General features: G+C 31.3%; 1 protein-coding gene across 1 annotated transcript in view; it reads left to right on the forward strand.

The window, feature by feature from the left end:
• LOC123714197 (probable G-protein coupled receptor 158) overlaps nt 1-20,441 on the forward strand; it is a 113,106-nt gene extending 92,665 nt beyond the window's left edge. Inside the window, exons 8-12 of the mRNA XM_045668385.1 lie at nt 1,440-1,654; nt 4,738-4,876; nt 16,347-16,452; nt 17,142-17,285; nt 18,102-20,441. Of these exons, the coding sequence (XP_045524341.1) occupies nt 1,440-1,654; nt 4,738-4,876; nt 16,347-16,452; nt 17,142-17,285; nt 18,102-18,692 (1,195 nt within the window). The 3' untranslated portion in view covers nt 18,693-20,441. The remainder of the gene's footprint in view (nt 1-1,439; nt 1,655-4,737; nt 4,877-16,346; nt 16,453-17,141; nt 17,286-18,101) is intronic.
• The last annotated feature ends 458 nt before the right edge of the window (nt 20,442-20,899 follow it).

The raw sequence follows: 20,899 nt of genomic DNA on the forward strand, positions 1-20,899 counted from the left end.
CATATTTATGAAATAATAAAAATAAGTAATTTCTGTCAAAGGGGAGAAACTTAAACCTAAACATTTTCCTGATAGTAATTCGGGTCTTACAAAAAACGCGGAAGATTCGAGCTTTAACGAGAACATAGGTATATTCAAATAAGTTGGCGTTACATCAAAGCCTTTGATATTGGTTTTTTCTAGCGCTTTGTATTTCGTTACAACTCTGTAGCCTTTGGTGGAACGAATGGAAATTGCTTTTCAAAATTTCTAAACGTATTAATTTCTTTCAGACTTTCATGATTTGTGGTAATATATTACATAAATTATATGTAAATAAATAAAAATATATATGCCTATTTATACCTACCTATGTGCTCATAATAGTTTGGCATACAATCAAAGAGAACCAGAAATTCCATAAATGTTTAAGACACAGAAGAAGAAAAATTTCTCACCTGATGTTAGGTGTTACCATCGCCCGAGGTATCTGCCTTTTCAGACTTGGTTCGCTCTTAAAAGACCTTAAGATGATTACAAAACATATACAGAAACAAAGAAGTATTGCATCGGCACTTATTTTTTCTTGTAGTCACTTAATATGTTTTCTTATACGTTTTTTTTTACTATGTAGCACTACCATTAAGCCTGAGCCTGAGATACTTTACTTGGGGTTGTAATATAATTGATTGATTGGGTATAAATTATTAATCATAAATCACTTCACAATTCACGGGTCACTAGAGCCCTCGGTTGTTTATATGGCTTACGCAACACGAATATACCCTTTTCAGATTTAATAACATAATAACGCACAGTATATTAACGCTATTTTAACTAATGTAGTCATATACTGTAAAAAATTTACGATAAAGAAACAGAGATTGTGTGTTAGTTAAAACAGTGTATATATTTAGTGCACATTAATACTACAACAAATATTTATTCACACTTAGTTACTTTACTAAGCAATTTCTTCCATATAATCCTAATTTGGAAAATACTCACTGAGGGTAATGTATAAAAAAGCTATAAATAATTAACATAAAATTACATTTAACACTAGACTTAGTATAACTAAAGATTTACACATTGCAGCACTAGCCCTATGAATACATTTTTATAAACGAGCTGGAGTCATGATATTAAGTAACAGTGCCTCACGAGTGATGGCTTGTTAGTTGTCAGTACGGTCTTTGAAGGACAAATTATGTCCAATTTTTTTTCTATCGTTCTTTTCGATTTTTCATTCATTTCACAAATCATCGTCTTTTAATTAATTTCTATGGTATCAAAGAGTGTGCGCTATCACATTATTGCATTGTACACCATTGCCGTGTGATAAAAATAACCTAAAATGTTATCTATTTGAAGCTGGAGGAGGTTCACCAAAATAACCCAAATTATGTAGATAGAGTCTAAGGCAGTCCGTAATGTATGTGAATTCTATCTGTCCACAGGATCTCAGTAATTTTTCAAGTTCGATCAGCGAAGGCCGTGAAGATATCCGACATGTATCTATTACGTCGAATTGGCGTGATTGTGGGTGTAGCCTGCGTGTTACTGTCTATACGTACACTCGTAGCGCCACCTGCAGTCATTGTGGGAAGGACGAAAGACGACCTAAAAGCGTATCTATGCAATACTGACTGGTGGGACCACTCATTTACGACATGTAAGATTTATTTATTATTACAATTACCCATTAGATACAATTTGATATAAACGCAAAAAACCCTTTTTAGGTCTGAGCCTCAGATTTCTGTATCTATTTCATGATCATTTGTAAATCTTATTGGGAAATAGGTGATCGTCCTCCTATACTTGACACACGGTGTTTAGTTCGTGGGTCTAAGGCAAACCGGTTTCCTCACGATGTTTTCTTTCGGCGTTGGAGCAAATGTCAAATGCGCGCATAGAATGGTATTTCATTGGTGCACACCCGGGGATTGAACCTACGCCCTCAGGGATGAGGCCAACACGGCGCTTTAAATTATATGAACTTGAAAAAAAAATTATATATTTATTATTTCTATTTTATGTGTGTGTATATTTTTTAAAACTCAAGGAATAAATGAGGCTTAATTATTATTATTATTATATAAAACAGGACACAATTATATGGTAGATTTACAGACGCTCGTTCCCAAACTAGGAACATCACTAAGTTGTGGGTGACAGATTACGGTGACGAGATACCTTACCGTGGTTTATTGGAGCAATATAATATATATTATTATTTTTTTCCAATTTTGTTTTTAGTCTGTTGAAACGTTAACGCCGAACTTTAATTTATTAATTTTATAAAAAATGCGCTGAAAGAAAGAGCTCTCGCTAGGAGGATCTGCAATTATTGAGTTGGATACCTTCCCTTAAATACATTAGCGTAATCCTGAAATTTACAAACATTATTTACATAACTCTGTTCATTCGGTGGTTAGCGAGAAACTAAGTTGAGTAAATAGATTTATTATCTGTAGAATGTTTTTTACCAGCTTAACTGTTTAATGCAGTAAAGATGGCCAACTATTAAGAGCGCTTACAAAAACGTTAAAGTAAGTAAAGTACAGCTAAAACATAGCAAGCATAAAAATAAAATGGAATTAAATTTTGAAAAAAAAATCAAACTTACAAGATAAAAGTCCTTTTTTAATTTTATAAGCTAAGAATACGATGAAACTCCGACAAGGAATACAAGAATTATACCCATAGAAAAACAGATAAATACCACAAATGTTTCGTAAATTCTCTCAATCTATACAGTATACATCCAAATATTTTGTATCCAAGCACACATGATAATAAATAGTTTCTTTCATGAATAAAATATTAAAAATGTATCGTGACAGGCAGATATGTATGTTTACGACATTGAGATAAGAACGTGGCGTTGCCGCTTGCCAAGTGCGGGTAAATTTTATGAAAATTTCTACGTTGAATCAATTTGATAAAATTGTAACTGATATTTAGTTTTGACTAGATATGCTACCCCATAGCGATTTTGATTTTCCGTAATTAAACTGCTAAAAAATAATACTTTTCGGTTTTTCTCTCAAGTTTAAAGAAAAAGTTTAAACAAATACTCAATTTTGTCAAGCCATCTTCGAGTTTTGAGCTTAGCAACTTATTTTGCGATTCATATTCGTTCCTATAGAAAAGAAAACAAATAACACTTTAAACGTGTAATAAAAGCACTTAAAAGCTTGATTGATTGATTAAATCAATTGTTATAATAACTTCAACATATATAAGTATATGAATACTTCAGTGAACCAGTAAACAAATATTATATTTACTTTAACAAATTATGTTTTTATAAATATACATATATACGAACAGGCGACCTATATTAAGTGTGGTTAGCGTTAGGACACGCACGGGAGCAAGTGCGTTGCTGACCTTTAAAAATTCCTCGTGTTTCAAATTGTTCATGCATGCTCTTTTATTATGATGAAAGTTCTGTTGACTGTTATACATTCAAACATGTTACCTTATGTAATATACAACATTATGAATAAAACCAACGCGATTCCATATGGAAAACTCCCCTCACAAAATTGCAATACTGTTTTTACGACCTCATATCATGCATTTCAAGAAACGAATAAATTGTATACGCATAAAGCGAAATGAAAAGTATTGTGTTGTTGTTTGGTCCTGAGTCATAGTTCCACAAACCTAACAAGTCTCTATAAAATCTCTAGGCGTTCTAAAGGGTCAAATTATAGGACCATATATTATCATTCTCCGACTTACGTCAACACTAATGAAATTTCATATAACATGTGGAAGGGTGAACCACTATTTGCGTTTCTCAAAAGTATATTTCTTAGTTTTAAAATTTAGTTATAAAAATATCAATGTTTCGATAGCTATTCAGGTTCTTCTTGCGGCGGAGTCTTGCTTACTATTTTTACATGCTATTCTTAAAGGGCGGATAGAAAACGCCTAGTTCATTACGACAAGATACACAAAATTGTTCCATTTGCCTCGTACGAACTCGAATTACCTGCATAATTCGACAATGTTTCGGATTTTATCTACCTATGACACCAATAGAGCAGTGTTGGCGTAGTGGCTTTAGCATGCGACTCTCATCCCTGAGGTCGTAGGTTCGATCCCCGGTTGTGCACCAATGGATTTTCTTTAAATGTGCGCATAACATTAGCTCGAACTGTGAAGGAAACCGGCTTGTCTTAGACCCAAAAAGTCGACGGCGTGCTTCAGGCACAGAAGGCTGATCACCTACTTGCGTAATCGATTAACAAATGATCATGAAACAGATACAGAATCTGAGAGGCCCAGACCTAAAAAAAAGGTTGTAGCGCCATTGATTTATTTCTTTATTTTATGACACCAACTATAAGGATATTGATATTCGTGATTGGAAGACTGATTTCGTCTAAGCAGTAATTTGAAATATTAAGTATTATTTATTGTTTCAAATTTCAAATATTTTTATCTACTTGTTTCCTGTTTCATATAATATATTGTTTATCTTTGTAATCAATTTTTTATTTCTGTATGGTGTAAGTGTTTTGTTTTATAATATGTTTATCTGCTTTAAGATTTAGATTAAATAAATAATTTCCCAAGAACCCAATAATACTTACTATGGAGAACTTAACAGGGTAAGGAGGTCCATTATATATCTATCTATTTGACAATTGAAATCGTAGATGAAGCCGAAATATAAATATTGTAAAACTTACATAAAAAATCAGATATATAAAACATTTTTGTTCTTTATTGTTTCAGTGGAAGTGATTTTCCTGGTATGGGGTATCCGTTTGTGTATAATGGTCCGGAAAGCGCCTTCCGAGTTCAACGAAAGCCGGTTCATCTCTATGGCGATATACAACGAGTTCCTGCTCTCTGTCTTCCTCAATATATCAATGTAAGTGACACTTTGTTAAAAATGTTTCTAGTGTAACGACTTCTATATCATTGTTTTAAGATTTTTCGAAAGCTATATCTCATATCGCTTGTTTTGTCCGGAAAATTATGAGGTAAAACAATAGGTGTCACCAAATGTATATATAATGTTACATTGTATACATTATATACTACAAGCAACAGTTTTCAAATATACACTGTAATACATGAAAAAGAAAATATGAAACTTGATGTTTTTGCGAATTAATTTTATTATTGACATTTTTGGATTGTTTTGAGTGCTTTTCAGTATATTGGTAATAAAGTTATAATTAAATTACCGTTATGATCTTACCGATCTTTAATACGATTAATACCGTGTAAAAAATTTACACAAATATTTAGGCAATCACTTTTTTGTTTTAAAGTATTACAGAGATTTTGTTTTAAAAAATATATCCATACAATGTCTTATCCATTCGGCACTTTTTAATGTATTTTTATCAAACTCATCTGACATTTCGAACTGGTATTGAAATAAATTACTCGAGTAGACTCAATTTGCTTCAATATTTAAAAGAAAATTGAAGAGTATTAATTGCTTTCATATTGAGAGTTCATAAACTATAAATGGTTGTTGAAAATAATAAATTAATAAGTACGAAAAACATGAATACCGATTTACGTAAAATTTTCAATGAATACTTGGTAAGCTTGATTCAAAAATCGAACGTAAATTACTCTTCAATAAACGATTGGTCTCTAAACTTGTCAGTTTAAGGATTCATAAACGAGACTTAGCGTGAACAATGATTCGCGTATGTTCTAAATCTATCTAGTTTTTTATGTCTATATGACTACTCTAAAATAAGTATTTTTTTAAAACTAAATCGACATTTTACAAAAATATTTTTTTTTAATTGGCATATTAATCCCAATGATTACTTTCTTTTCACATACGGATAATCACTACTGTTGTGTAAACATTAATTAAATGTTATATTTAATTCACGATATCAAGACTAGTATTGGTAGACTAATTAATATTTTATATTCGAAGTTAAATTGATTTTAGTGTGAGATTTTTTTATAAATAATAGAATAGGTTATAACATCAGCATATTTTAGTACTTTAAAATCGCAGTGTAGGGTTGGTCTCTCACAAACTCATGTAAGTCCCGTATAAAACGATAGTGTACTAGGGTTGTTTCCTTTTTATACACAAACCCGTTTGCACTGTAAAGTTTTTTAATATTCATTTATCTTGAGTGCAGAGGCTATACACTTTTATATTACAACACGGATTCAGACTTAACTATGATAGAGTTATTTATTTATTTACTACTACATACTTACCATAACTTAAGCCAATATGATAATGTCGAAATAAAAATATAATCAAGTCAAGTCAAGTCAAAAATCATTTATTCATATAGATAACACAATGTACAATTATGAGCGTCAAAAAAAGAAATGTACATTAAATTCTTCCAATTTTACATTTACTACCAGTTCTCAAATCAAGGGCGCAGATCGGAAGATAAGAATTAGCAATAAACTCTCCGCCACTCTTTATTATACGGCACTATTATAATTAATATATTAGTAAATATGTATTTAATATTACATATATATATGAAGTTTATTTATTAATTCATTATAACAATCAAATATACAGAATTTACAATTTTCGTAGCGTATATATAAATAGTAAAATAATTAAAAACTAATTAATGGAAATTAAAACAAATTTAAAAAGTTTGGTTCCTCTGGCAGTCTTTCTTTAATTCTGGCAGCATTTCCTCGCTGTATTGTGATACTTATTCGTTGAGCGAAGGAAGCACCAGCTCTGTGGTCACCGGTACTATTTACCAGGCGCCAACTTAAATTTTTAATTAGCGCCTGTGCTCTTGAACCCCACCGCCTCAGAGTCTCTACTCCAAAGGGAATAAAATCGAAATTGGAGGGAAGACTTCTTATATTTGAGCCATTTATTATTTACCAGTTTTTTTGTTGTCCAAGGGAGGTGATGGGGCAAACAAATATAGTTAGACATTTATCGCAAGAAAACTACTTGTCACATAAAATTTAACTGTTTGTTGTGTGTTTTGTTTATTTCTTTGTAGTAATTGAATTAAATTAAAATGTTGTAATTTCTATAAACTGTTGTGGTCAGCGAAAGTTCCCCGAAATACAAATTTACATTCGCCATATACACATATTTAAATCCGAAAAGATTATCGCGCTTTTGTTACAAAAAAAAAAAACAAAAATTTTCATTTAAAAAATCGCTATTTTCATATATTTGAACAAAACAATTGCGCTACAACCTTTTTAGGTCTGGGCCTCAGATTTTTGTATCTGTTTCATGATCTTGCCTTACGCTCGCCATAGACTTTTTGGGTCTAAGTCAAGTCGGTTTCCTCGCGATATTTCCCTTCACCGTTCGAGCTTATGTAAATTTCCGTACATGAGCCAATATAACTGCCAAAGTATTAAAATTTATAAATAGCATTGAGCTAAATACTTGTATCAGTTTAGACGTATAATTAGCTAATAGAAATCATGGATAGCAATTTGCGAAAGCGACGCATTTAATTTCATTTACATCTGAATCTCCGTAATTTTGTGAAATGGTAACAAACAACGGGAATTTAAAAAATGTATCTAAATAAGGGTACGTAATGACTACAGGTCCTATAGAAACTTATATTCTTAATTTAAAACTGTATATAACGAGCGGAAAAAAATTGTATTTGCCTAGAGTAGGTAAATTTGTTTTATAATTCATTGTATATTGACACGCTGAACATCAAAATTCTGAGGATGGATAAAACTAACATTAAACAATAATATATCAAGGGTTATGAAAAAACTTCGAAGCCTAAGAAAATATAGGAGACTGAAAGCCAGCTGTTAGAAATCAGTAATATTACAAGTTGGCGTGATAAAAGCCTGAAAATATTACATTAGTTTAAATAATTTAAGTAGTTTGCTACACATTGTTTACACACTTAATAAGGCCGGCGTAATTATTAAGCCTGTTTCTTTATATTTATATTTTTAAAGTGATTTCGTTGGTCATATATTTTGTGGATATTTTCGAAATATTTTGCATACAAATATTTTCCTTCACCGTACGTACATGTGTTAATTGCATTCATACAAAAAAAGTCATTTGCCTATTGTGCCTTTAAATTTTCATTAGAAATAAAAATTGAAATAAGTTTAATCTAGCTTCGCTAAAATTTACAGCCTGTAAATTGAAAATATAGAAACATTTATTGTTAGCTGCGTTTTTCAACGAAATGTGTGTATTTTTGTAAAAATATTTTCCGCCATACACAAAGGTTTAGTTTTGTTAAATCGAAATACTATGGAGACTAAGCTTTTGATTAAAAACAAATATTTATTGAAAATAAAATTGTTACCAATATTACACTGTGCATTTTGTTTTCATATACGGCGCTTTATAGTTCTAGTTTGAAAGCAATTAATATTCCTTGGGTCCCCCTTTTTTACACCGTATTCTTAATTAAGGACAGTTTTGCTCGCACAGCGCCTGTGTCGAACCGATGACATTCAATATATTATGAGTTTTGTAAAGTGAATAAAAAAAATACAGCATTTAATATCGGATCAGAACTTGACTTATCTTCTAACTAAAATACTTTTTTCTCTTAAATTTCTACCCATGCGTATGTGTACACCCTAAATCAGGTAAAGCTCCATACTTGATTAACCCACTATCGCGAACGGTAGTCCTATTGCCTGCTGTGTAAAAAAATAATCATTATCTAGTTTATACAAGGTCCTGGGACTAGTGCTAGACAGGCTACTTTGTTTGATGATTTGCTATTTTAAAAAAGTACCGAGAGTTTTTTACGCCGGCTTTTTCTCTCGGCCTACAGCCTGTGTCTTCTTTGCCGATGAGAAGTCTACCTATTTAAATTTAATGACGTGGAATAAGAGATACTTGAATCTTATGTTCCGTAATAAACATATTTTATTTTATTCATTTTAAGTTCGAAGAGCCAAAAACCCTCAATATTTTTGAGACTCTGGTATTTTTCGTATGAATCCTACTCTTACGTCCGTCGGACGTCTACTCTTGCGTGAGCTTTAAATCCAAAGTTCAAAATAAATCCATTAATAAACCAGTAGCTCTATCTTCTTGATGTGGTCCTCGGATTTCTGTGTCTTTTTCTAGAAAATTTCCTTTTTCTAATAGAAAAGAAGATAAAAAGCCATGCGCCATAGACTTTTTAGTTTTCAGGTCTAAGGCACGGTTTCCTCACGATGTTTTCCTTCACCATACGAACCAGATTTAGTGCCGGGGTTCAGTTCAAACCTCATGGATGAGAGCCGCATGCTAAACCCACATGACCAATACTTCTAAATATACCATTTAATTTATCTATAGTGTTCAGTTGTTGTTTAGTTTCACCAATTTACCGGATGACATTTTATATCATAAAAGCTTTTATTTTAAACTACTGTATGACTCTTACGGTTGTAGCGCACGCCTCAATGCACAACTGAGTATGGCAGTTAGGGCTGCCACTATAATAATCATAAAATAACACTAAATATAAATATAATATTTTCTTTCAGTTTTTGATTATTTATTAGCCTTTTCCAAGAGGGGTTAGGCAGAGACCACTGATCTCCTCTTTATACGTTCACCAACCAAGATTACCTTGTATATTGTATGTGTAAGTGTTTTTTCGTATCAAACTCAAAATAAGTTAAATTAATTGTCTATCTTGTCATTATGTCCGTTTTTAATCACTGCTCATGCGTGAAGGTTATTTTTAGAGGACCAGGAACTACATTGCGTACTGACCACCTCAATTGCTTCACTTGTTTACTGTTTTCTTTTTTTTTAAATTAAGTTCCCTTCTGATCGTCAAAAATATATTATCAATTAGTATCTCCTTTTTGAAGAAACAATTTGATCACTTTCGTGATATTTCGAAATTTATTTCAACACACTTGATATTCTTTTATAAAGGAAAAGTTTAGTTTCAGTCAAATAAGCAAACAACGATGCAGAATTTCTTACTTGTCATTGGTTTCAACAAATCAACCAGTGAAATGGATGGCATTAAGCACTTCATAGATTCTTTAAAATAGTCCTTTCATGTTATGTTTTTTTTAAAAAGGTATTTTTTTTAAACCTTGAAATTGAACTAAAAAAGACAACCCTAGACTTTCAAGTATCTATAAGCACTGGTGCGTGCGCGAGGGTTTGACAAAGTTATACATGTCAAGTATTTATGAGTGCTGCTCTTGGTAGCAATTATGATGTATAACGATAAGAGCAGAGTAACTATTGCCCTCTTATTTATTCTATTAGCTAAATTTTACAATTTGTTACTCAAAGTTAAAGTCAAAAATCATTTATTCAAATAGGTAACACAATGTACACTTATGAACGTCAATAAAAGAAATATACATTAAATGCTTCCAATTTTACACTTACCGCCACTTCTCAAATCAAGGGCGTAGAACGAAAGAGAAGAATTGGCAATAAACTCTCCGCCACTCTTTTTAATCGCCCTTTTTTTGTATTTTGCTTCTGTACTAAGCTAACATTTACAGCAAAATAAAAGCTACGCGATTAAACGGAATGATAGTGCACCTTTACAGTTTTTGTGTATGTATATCTCTCGTTTTGTCCCTCATTTGAGAACGATTAAAAACAATTTTAAATCAAGTGGTTTGAAAAAACTTTGAAACCTAAAAAAACACGGGCAGACTGAAAGCCAGCTCGTATAAGTCAATAAGTTTTCAAGTTGGCGTGTTAAAGGCCTCAAAATACTGGTATTACATTAATTAAATGATTTAAGAAGTTTGCTACACTTCGTTTATACACTTAATAGAGTCGACATAATTCTGAGTCGGTTTCGGTAATATTGAGTCTAATATTTTGTGGATTGTTTTGTTGGAATAAATAATATTTTTTTCTTGTCTCTGTTTTTTCTGTTTTACTCATTTAAATCAATGAATTTATTATCATTAAATATTTGTTGATTATTTATATACATGGTAGGCCTCACATTGTCTTATTGTAAACAGTTTATGTGTTTCAAAAAAGTAAAGGCACCTTAGAGTACCATTTTTTACAATTTTATTCGAGTTTTAAAAAGCTATTCAATTTGACCGAAGAACGAAAAAGCAAAGTGGAAATTCCATTCTTTTTTTCATTATACTCGTTTTATCATTTTAAACATTGAATATTTCTTAATATTTCTAAAACCTGTGGAAATTTATAGCGTAGCTTCATACTGAAAAAAAATATTAAATATTTCTCTGCGATGACCAAAATAGTATTGATAATCACGAAGCTCAGGAAATGGCTTTTAAGGTAACATTTGTAACAAAATGTCAGAAACAAACGCTACAATTACTCTCTATACCTAATGGTCCGGGCTTTGTTATCAAAGGGTCTTTAATACAAAAGCTAATTTGTACTCCAATAAATTCTTCATGGGTCTATTGGTTAGCTCTCGAGCGTGAGTTCTTGGGTTCAATTCCGGAATAAATTAAAATTCACCATGCTACTTTTATTAGAATAACTGCACTGTAACTTAGGGATTTGGTGGTACTTGAACACTCGTGCCGGTCCTCCTTTTCCTTCAAAGTACGGGAGTAAAGTAAGTACGCTTTGTGCGTATATAACAGATATTTTCAAAAGGTTTATTCTCTTATTGTTATTTATTTTTATTAATGTTCATAACATTTAGTTACGCACACTGCTATTTATTACTAGACTAAAAAATATGCAGCCATCAAGTAAAACCACCAGAATTCTATGTGTTAATAATCTATGCAAACTTCTCATCATTAAATCAACCCTTTGAAGTTCTTAATCGTCGAAGAATAACGAAAGTACAGTCAAAATTACCAAAAATTTCTCAAGAGATCAACCGTCGGCCCACTTGCTGGTTAATTGTTTTATGTCGAAACTCTTCTTGGCAATTAAATTAATTGAATAATCCTAACCTAACTACCGTAACAAAATGATTTTATGTATATATGATGATTCGCACTGTAATGTTGCGTAGAGCAGTCTTGAGAGTCGCTCGTTAAATCCACTAGATTTAACGAGTGACTCTCATCCCTAAAGTTCATCTCAAACCTCAACTTTCCCTGTTCAATCCCTGTGCATAAATGGACTTTGTCCACGTTCTTTCGTTACGGACTTTAAAAGGCCGGTAACATACTCGCGAGCCCTCTTTCATTCAGAGAGTCCATGGGTATCACTGAACATCAGATGAGTCTCCTGTCCGTCCTTTCTTGGAAAAAAACCTTCACTATTTTTAAGGTTGATAATCATATATCTTCTACGTGTTCTAATTCAGTACACAATTTTAATAAGCAACCAGCACCCATCAATCATTTTTTCGATGATTTATTTCCTAACAACCAATCGGGCCGGCCAAATATTTCCAAAGAGAAAGAGGAACATTAATTATTTTTATATCGTCAATATGAGAAGCTGTCTAGAGATAAACACACGTTAAGAGGCAATCCATCACAGAACTATATGATGTTATGATACACCGTAATCACTATCTAGTAATGTAGTTACGTTTATTTTGTTTAATTAGTTATCTTATTTGCTTCATAAATATCGGTAATATGAATATACATCGCTCTTATATCGTTTAATACCTTAAAATTATTGTCAAACTATTTAAATATTAATTACAAACGCGAACTTCGTTTCACCTTAATATGATTGTTTTGCTAAGCCTGCCTTTTCGTAGCTTCATGCCAAGATATGGAAGACTCAGCTATCCTGCCCCACAGAGAGTGTTGGCTTTTCCAATAAGTACCAAATAAATTATTTTTTCCATAAAAACCTCCGTGTTCAAGGATAGTATGTAAGGATGTATAAATAAAATAAAACTTTGTATTTATATAGATAATCTGTGATGAAAATGACAAATATTTACAGCGCAATTGTTCCAAGACTTGTCTCAAACATACGCAGACGTTCGATTCGAATAGGAATACCTAACAAAACTATCGAAGTTAATTATAACCTCCAGTTTAAGCCAAGATAAAGTTTGCTTAGTCACTGTATTCGCCTGTTGAATACATATCATATTATAAGGACACACATGACTCGTAGTAACTGTTATTTGCTTTAATTTAAAACATGCATATCATATTAGCAGAAGAGAGCTATTCGTGCAATCTATAATTTAAAATGTAGGGAATCCCTGAGAGATAAATTCAAGGAAATTAATATCCTTACCTTTCCCTCGCAATATATCTATGAAAATATTATGTATATATACAAAAATAGTAATAAGTTTACTAGAATAGAACATATGCATAATGTTAATACTCGGAACAAACACAGGCCTCAGTTTCTGCGTATTAGACTATCTAAAGTTAGTAATTCTTTTATCTCTACCTTTTAATAAATTTAAGAAATGTATGTAAAAAGACTTTCTAGCGTGTTAGCTTCTAATATTTATTTAATTAAATTCTAAACATTTTTATGAAACATATTCTTAAGAATCTTGCTACAAGTGCGCATGTGCAATAGTTATTCATTTGACTCGATCGGTTGTTTACAAATTGTTACGAATTGACTCGACCGTCTCCTCGAAGTGGGATGGTCGAGTCGGAGAGGGAAGTTGTGATTATACAATTCACGTAAAATCAGCGAAGTAAATTATAGTGAATTAAGTCATCATTGAAGTGTTTAATTTCCTACCCTAAGAACTAGATCAACTACCGCTAAAAAGTCAGAATAACAGGATGTCATATCCTTCGTGTAAAGGATTTACGCCCACGAGGTTTGCAATATATTTTTTCCTCATTTTGTAACCTAAATTCTAACTTAAAATAATTGGTATAATTGATCCTGTCAATCCATCCAGTTTCGGAGCCTATTTAAATCAAACAATCAAATCTTGTCATCTTATAGTATTAGTATATTTTTTTATAATTTTCAAATTTTTTTTAAGATTCTTAGGTGAGTTGAATATTTTTATACAGTTTATTTTTTAAGAAATAATTGATTTGAATTTTTATTAATTTAAACATTATTTTAAAATATACCTTAATTACATCTAAAATAAGTTACAAGTCACTTTATAACAAGGTTCTTACAGAACTAATTTATTTTAAGGTAAGTTAAATATTTTTGATAGTTTTTTTCTATAGAAATGATAAATATTAATTGTATTATTATTATTATATAATATATTTTGTTTTACAAATTTTATAAAATCTTAAGATAATAAGGTATTTACTTTAAATAATTTTACTATTTTTAAAAGTTCTCAGAGATTTTAATATTATATGGTGTTTACAGAATTTCTTCATATTTTATAAATTTTTTACCATATTTGGAAATTCTGAGACGAGTCGAATATTATAAAAGGTTTTTGCAGAAATAATTAATATTAATTCTTATAATATCCTTTTTGTTATAAATTTAAGAAATTCTTAAGAGATATTCCATTTTTAAAAATTCACAGTGAGTTTAATTTTGAAAATGAATTAAAAAGTAAGTAGATTTCACCATTTTTAGGATTTCAAGGTCAGATTGATATCAAATTATGGCTATGTTATACGAAAATTACATTGAAACATAACACAGTATTGTTTCAAGTATATATAAATATATGTATTAATATACATTTATTTTGACTTAAATAGAAAATTTCTTTGTTACTTAGAATCGATCGCCAATCCTTATAAGATTCAGATGGCGGGAGTAGTAATGTACAATGTTTTTCTTATGTGTACTTTCCTGTACTTGTAATGTATTACCTTATACTTACCTTTGTTTCCAGTACTATGACTAGACGCAAAAAGAATCCAGGGTCTTGAGTTGAGTCTTGAGTTACGAAGTGGTTTTAGGGACAAGGCATATAGAAGTCGAACCTCATGGTTATTTCATTGGTGGGACTAAAGCAGCTCGCTTCCCAATGCAGTAGGAGCAAGACTATAGGGCAGTCGTAAGTTACACAATACTACGCAGTCCCAGCATATAGCCACAAAAGTAAGGCACGCGAATGACGATTGCATGAATAATGCAAGCCCTGAAAAGACAGCGAACTGCTGATCCATTTTTTTTAATAAAAATTACTTTATTTGACAAAAAAAAACACATTTTATATATTACAAAGGATTGCGTTTTGGTACAGCATAAAACAGAATAAGTCTTAATTTCAGTAATAAATCTGAAACTTTGATGTTACGTCATGTCGACAATTTAGCTTGCTTGTTAAGACTGTTATAAATTCTATATACAGTGGCAATTTATTTAGTAAAATTACATATGACTTTATAATATATATATATATATATATATATATATATTCCCTGTGAATAATCAGTACTTGGTTAGTTTTCTTTTCATTATTGGTCTTAATAGTGGATATGAAATACTTTTTTATGTCAGATGATAAAAATATCGTTCAACAGAATTGTATCATTTTGATTACCGGTTAGCAATGAGTTTGTATTTGACAAATTAATATCAAATTATTTGATAAAGTAATGTCAAATTTAATTCATTTCCAGAAGTAATAGTATCCTAATAAAAGCGATGGCTAAATATAATAAGTATGTTTTGAGTAAATTGAAATATGTTGATGAAAAATAATACTAAGAACAATTAGGATTGTAGTAGTAGTAGTTGGTGTTATTATTGTAATTATGTATTTTGTGAGAAATCGAAGTACTACACGTAATTGTTGTGCTTACAATAAGTTTTTTTTATTTGTATTTTTTTACACAGACTAGAATATCAAATTTACATGATAAATTCACTATTGTGAATATAAAGGGATCACAATAGATTTAGTTATATTATTTTTTTTAAAGAGGTCACATTATATTCAGTTTTGTAACCGATATTATGAATAGAAAGACATCAAACTGGATTTAGTTATGTATTTTTTTGTAATTATTAAGGAATCACATTAGATTTACTCATGTAAACTTTATTGTGACTATAAAAAGATCAAAATAGGGTTAGTTGATTAGTTATGTTAATTTTTATAAAGAGATCACATTAGGTTTAGTTATGTAAACTTTATTGTGAATCTGTTGTGAATATGAAGAGGTTACAGTAGATTTTGTTATTTTAAGCTATTGTGAATGTGAAGAGGTCACAGTAGATTTAGTTCGTAAGACTATTGTAAATTATTAATAAAATTGACGACTTGATATAAAAGAGTACCGAAAGGTTTTACGCCGGCTTTTTCTCTCGGCCTACACCCTGTGTCTTCTTTGCCGATGAGTAGGGATAGGGTATACCAAATTTAATGACGTGGAACAAGCGATATCTTCATCTTATATTACATAATAAATATTTTTTTCTAGTGTATATACTCTCATGATTCTTTACCATTATTTATGTACGTCGTTTTGAGATTCTTTGAAATCAAAGGGGCATTTTCTCAACATTATAATTAAACCAAACAAAAGTTTTAACATTGCTATATTGTTCACAGGCTGTTCCTCCAATCTCCCGCTAACCCTGATTTGCTATACATAATTTTCTTCTGCCACACCCAACTGACTGTCACCTTGCTGTTGTGTTTCATCTTTGGTAGTAAGGTATGTGTAATCTCGTTTTATTTCTCTTTGTATCTTAAAGTAATTCTACTCGGACTATTTATCTTTAAGTTGCAAAAACGATACAGATCTCAATAATGAGTTTTTGTTTCCCGCGAACCCAAAGCACTTTAGCTACGGATGTTCAGAGAACTACATCAAACTTGCAGACAAAATCACTATTGGAAGTACGGGCGCTTACCTCAAATAGAGTACAGAGCGCTAAGAATCTCTTTGGCGAAGATTCAATGGCTTGTGTGTGAACTAATTATCATATACGAGTATGTCAGTTTGAAAACTCTCGTATCAATTAAACTTGTCTCTCTGGAGTTGCGAAACCTTGAGCAGTTCTTCATATTCAAATTAGATACAGATTTATATACGTTATCATAATTTTATATACCCACACAATCAATAGCTGCAACCTTTTTACGTTGGTTGGGGCCTTAGATTTCTGTATATGTTTCATGATTATTTGTTAATCTAATAGGCAAGTAGATGGTTATGTGCCTGACGCACGCTTTTTTTTGGGTCTAAAGCAAGCCGTTTTCCTCACGATGTTTTCCTTCGCCGTTCGAGCGAATGTTAGAATGCGCACATAAAAAGAAAGTCCATTGAGAGCATATTGAAATCAAAGGGTTTTTCGTTATTTTATGGAAATAATTAAAATTATAATAACATTTTATATTTAGGCTTACATGGTCTTCAAGGGGCAGGGTAAAGATGAGAGGGAGAAAACGGGAAAGTTTAGATCCAAGCCTGCCGAGTCAACATATACTATGACGACTAACAGGAGTACTCGTTTCTGTGATAATATGACCGAAAGAGAATTAGAGGCAAGTATACTTCTAATATAGCTTCATATATGTTATATGTGTAATCTCGAAGCTAAGGCGCTTCTATGTTAGACACTAGTTAATCCTCAGTTCTAGTCAGAGCCCAAACAAATGAAGTTTTCTGGCCTCTGACTAAAGAGTTTATGTCAAACCTAGGACAAGTATATTTTGGCCAGGCAAACGTCGAAACTCATTGACATCCGGGTTTGACGAGTCAAACTTCAATGATGTATTAGAAGCTATTAGTTTATTAGATTAGGTTACATACGATTGTTTATTAAATATTTATTGTTCTGTTTCCATAGTGGAAATAAAAAAAATAGTCTCAAAAAATCATTAATTAAATTATATGATTTAAAGAGATTCAGCATACGTCTACTTGAAGTATAGTTGTCAAGCAAATTTATATTAAACTCTCCACAAACGATCAATTTTATCTTGGACCTGTTCTAATATTTTTTTCTAAGCTATCTCATTGAGCTGAAAGAGGGCTATAAAAACTAACAATGATAAATTACCCCAGCTCCACTCAAGATACTTCAATAAGGCTTTCCACAGAAAGGCTCACTATATCCTTCCTTTCTTTAATTTTTTTTCAAAGCAAAATTAATGAGCAATTTGCATTTCCTTTGCAGAACGAACTACAAAAATTTAACACAAGTTCGTATGTTTTTAACCAGTGTTCTGTAATACACATTATGTCAATATTTTCACAACTAAAAACAATTCAATTTATAGTAGTTTACTTTTCATTACTTGTATATTTTTACAGATTGATAGTATTAGTTACATATTAATTTGTCATCCCTTTTATAGGAGGAGTTCCAAAAGATATGCAAACAGCTAGAGAAACTTAGAGAACGCTGCATACCAGTCAATACAATTCCGAGAAAAATAACAGCAATGCTTGATGCTGCTGCCGTACATGAACGTAAACCTTGTGGATCAGACTCCGCACCTCTTAAACTCAACACAGTCTTCAGTGCAGTCGCAGACAAACTTATGTGTACCGTGACCCCAGCCGAAGAATCCACTAGCAGTGGTAGAGATATGACATTCGACGCCCCTCCTTCCAATAAACAAAAATTCACACCAACAAAGAGCACAGATAATAGCAACGCAGAGCAAAGTCAAACGGATGTGACCACAGATTCTCCAAAACGCAAAGTAGATGATGAAAAAGACGGTGTGTTCAAAATTTCAGGTGAAGCAAACTGTAGTGATATAAGACCACCAGAAGTTAGTAGAAACGGTTATAAAAGTGACAAATGTGAGAAAAGTGATAAAAGTGTAGTGAAACTAAGCTCTGGGCCTGAAGTTAAAGTGAGATCGGGTCACGCGAGGACTCATGCGATTGTTATTAATCTAGATGATAAGAGCAGGTTTACAGAAGAAGTTACTGTTTGAGGAAAAATCAAAATATCGTTTATTTACCAAAATGAGTATTTGGTGTGTACGAGTTTTATAATGTCTGTGTATATTTGATGAAAATTAATAAAAAATGTGTAAACGTTTTGCGTTAACTTTTAAAGTAATTATAATAAATACTAGACACAGGTAGTGTTAAATACTTTGTCAAACGCATGGTAGAGGTATTAGGAGTAAGGACGATCATTGTTTAATTTAATTTAAATGAAAAGTAACTAATTTGGCGGGCGGGCGATTCACATTTATTAACAGCGCAGATGTAGCGAAAATTAAAATAAAAACATTCTCTTAAAATTCTAAATACATTTCATCTTCTTCATTTCGTCTTGCTTAATTAAGTAAAATTAATTAAATAAAAAATAGTGTCAGTAAATGAATTGTTCTAGAGAGATATTTATAATTGAAGTTTTCAAAAAGAACTTTTTTTACATTCCTAAAGGTGTTAAAATCGAACACGGTTCGCAATACAATATATTATCTTAAAAAACTCTCAAAATGGTAACTATGTATTTGATGTTGTCAAAAATACCTAAGTTTGAGAAATTTATTTATTTTAACTAGCTTTATACAGATACCGGCAAACATCTTGAACATATGTCCTAGCCTGCGCAGAAGCGATTTTTAGATATCACTGGGAGGGAAGGCCGCGGGGAATGGTGCGCGGCAGCGGGAGATTGACGTGTCGATCGCGTGATTGGTAAATGAGTTGATGCTCGTATGTGTACGATGAGCAAACTTTCCCCCACTCCCTTGTTTTATGCTCAAGAAGTTTGCCGGTATCTGTATAGTTTTATTATTTATATTTCTAGTATATATTATGCTAGTCTAAACTGTGATTTTTAAACGTATAGTTTACATATATGTATATTGTACATAGTTATAGCTCTATGCATATCAAATTTAACATTCCGTTGAATATAATTGTTATGAAAATATTCTGGAAGTGTTTAAAATTATAATACGTTGTTATATATTATTAATATTAATACGACTTGTAAATACTTTGAGCGGAGTTTTTATACTAATTAAATTACAAATAAATTTTGTTACATGTTCAGCAAACGCGAAACGTCGTGAGAAAAATTAGGCAGTAATATTAGACTTCAAAAGTTGTTACTATACTTGAATTAAAACTATTTGATACAAAACTGGCATGAAGAAATATCCATATAATAAAATAGAGTTACATCTTTATGCTTACATGTTGAAAATAATCTTTGAGGCACAAGAAAATTCGTCTCAGCAGAATTTAAAATTTAATGTCTCTAGTCCACTCCGCCTGGTATTTAGCAAATCAGCACCGTTATAAGTGCCACTTAGTTTGTTCATCTCTCACATTTTCCTAAGTGCTATTTTCCGCGGAATTCACTGGGGGAAATCAAATATTTATCAAAGGTATACGTTTAATTTCTGTCTTATACAAATAGGCTGGAAAAATACTGTTTTTAAAATATTCAAAATAAGAATGTGTGCTACTAACAAAATGGAAGCATCTAGCAAAATCGGATAACCTTTTCATATTGTCAACTGTCACTAAAGTCAATTTTCAAATTAAAAATCGAAAGTCGACCAATTAGTTCGTTACAATCGCACCAAAGAATACATATAGTATTCCGAATTCAGCATTTTGCATTCACAAATGTGAAACAAGAGAAAAATAGTTTTGGCATTTAAAAACCCCCTTTATTGTCTATTGAAATCATCAATAAAGCGCAAATTTTGGTTTTTATGTTGTCAACCATCGTGACAGTTTTTATTTGTTATTATAGTATTGTAATGTTAGCTATTAAATAACAAAGTATCTAATCTTAATATTTTTAATTTCAAACTATCAAGTTGCATTTAACATATTAATCCTGATCGATCCGTCACGATACATCTACTTTTTTGTAACAATAATCAGTATCACGTTATATATTAAGGATAAATTAGGGGTAGATTACTTTATCATTCGTGAGTGACATTTTAGACGTACCATTCGTTACAAGATCAATCCATCTTCTTTACCAAAAGATGCAAAAAAATATGCCTTTAATATTATGTAGGCCCAAACACGGTTAATCATATTAGACATTTTTTTCATTAAAAACCTGCTTTGATATTTCCATTTCTCTGTAAATTTTTAGAGATAAGGAATACATAAGTAAGCTAGGCATAGTGTATAATTAGCTTTAGGCTCTTAAGAA

This window comes from Pieris brassicae, chromosome 9 (genome assembly GCF_905147105.1).
Source record: "Pieris brassicae chromosome 9, ilPieBrab1.1, whole genome shotgun sequence".
Lineage (NCBI taxonomy): Eukaryota > Metazoa > Arthropoda > Insecta > Lepidoptera > Pieridae > Pieris > Pieris brassicae.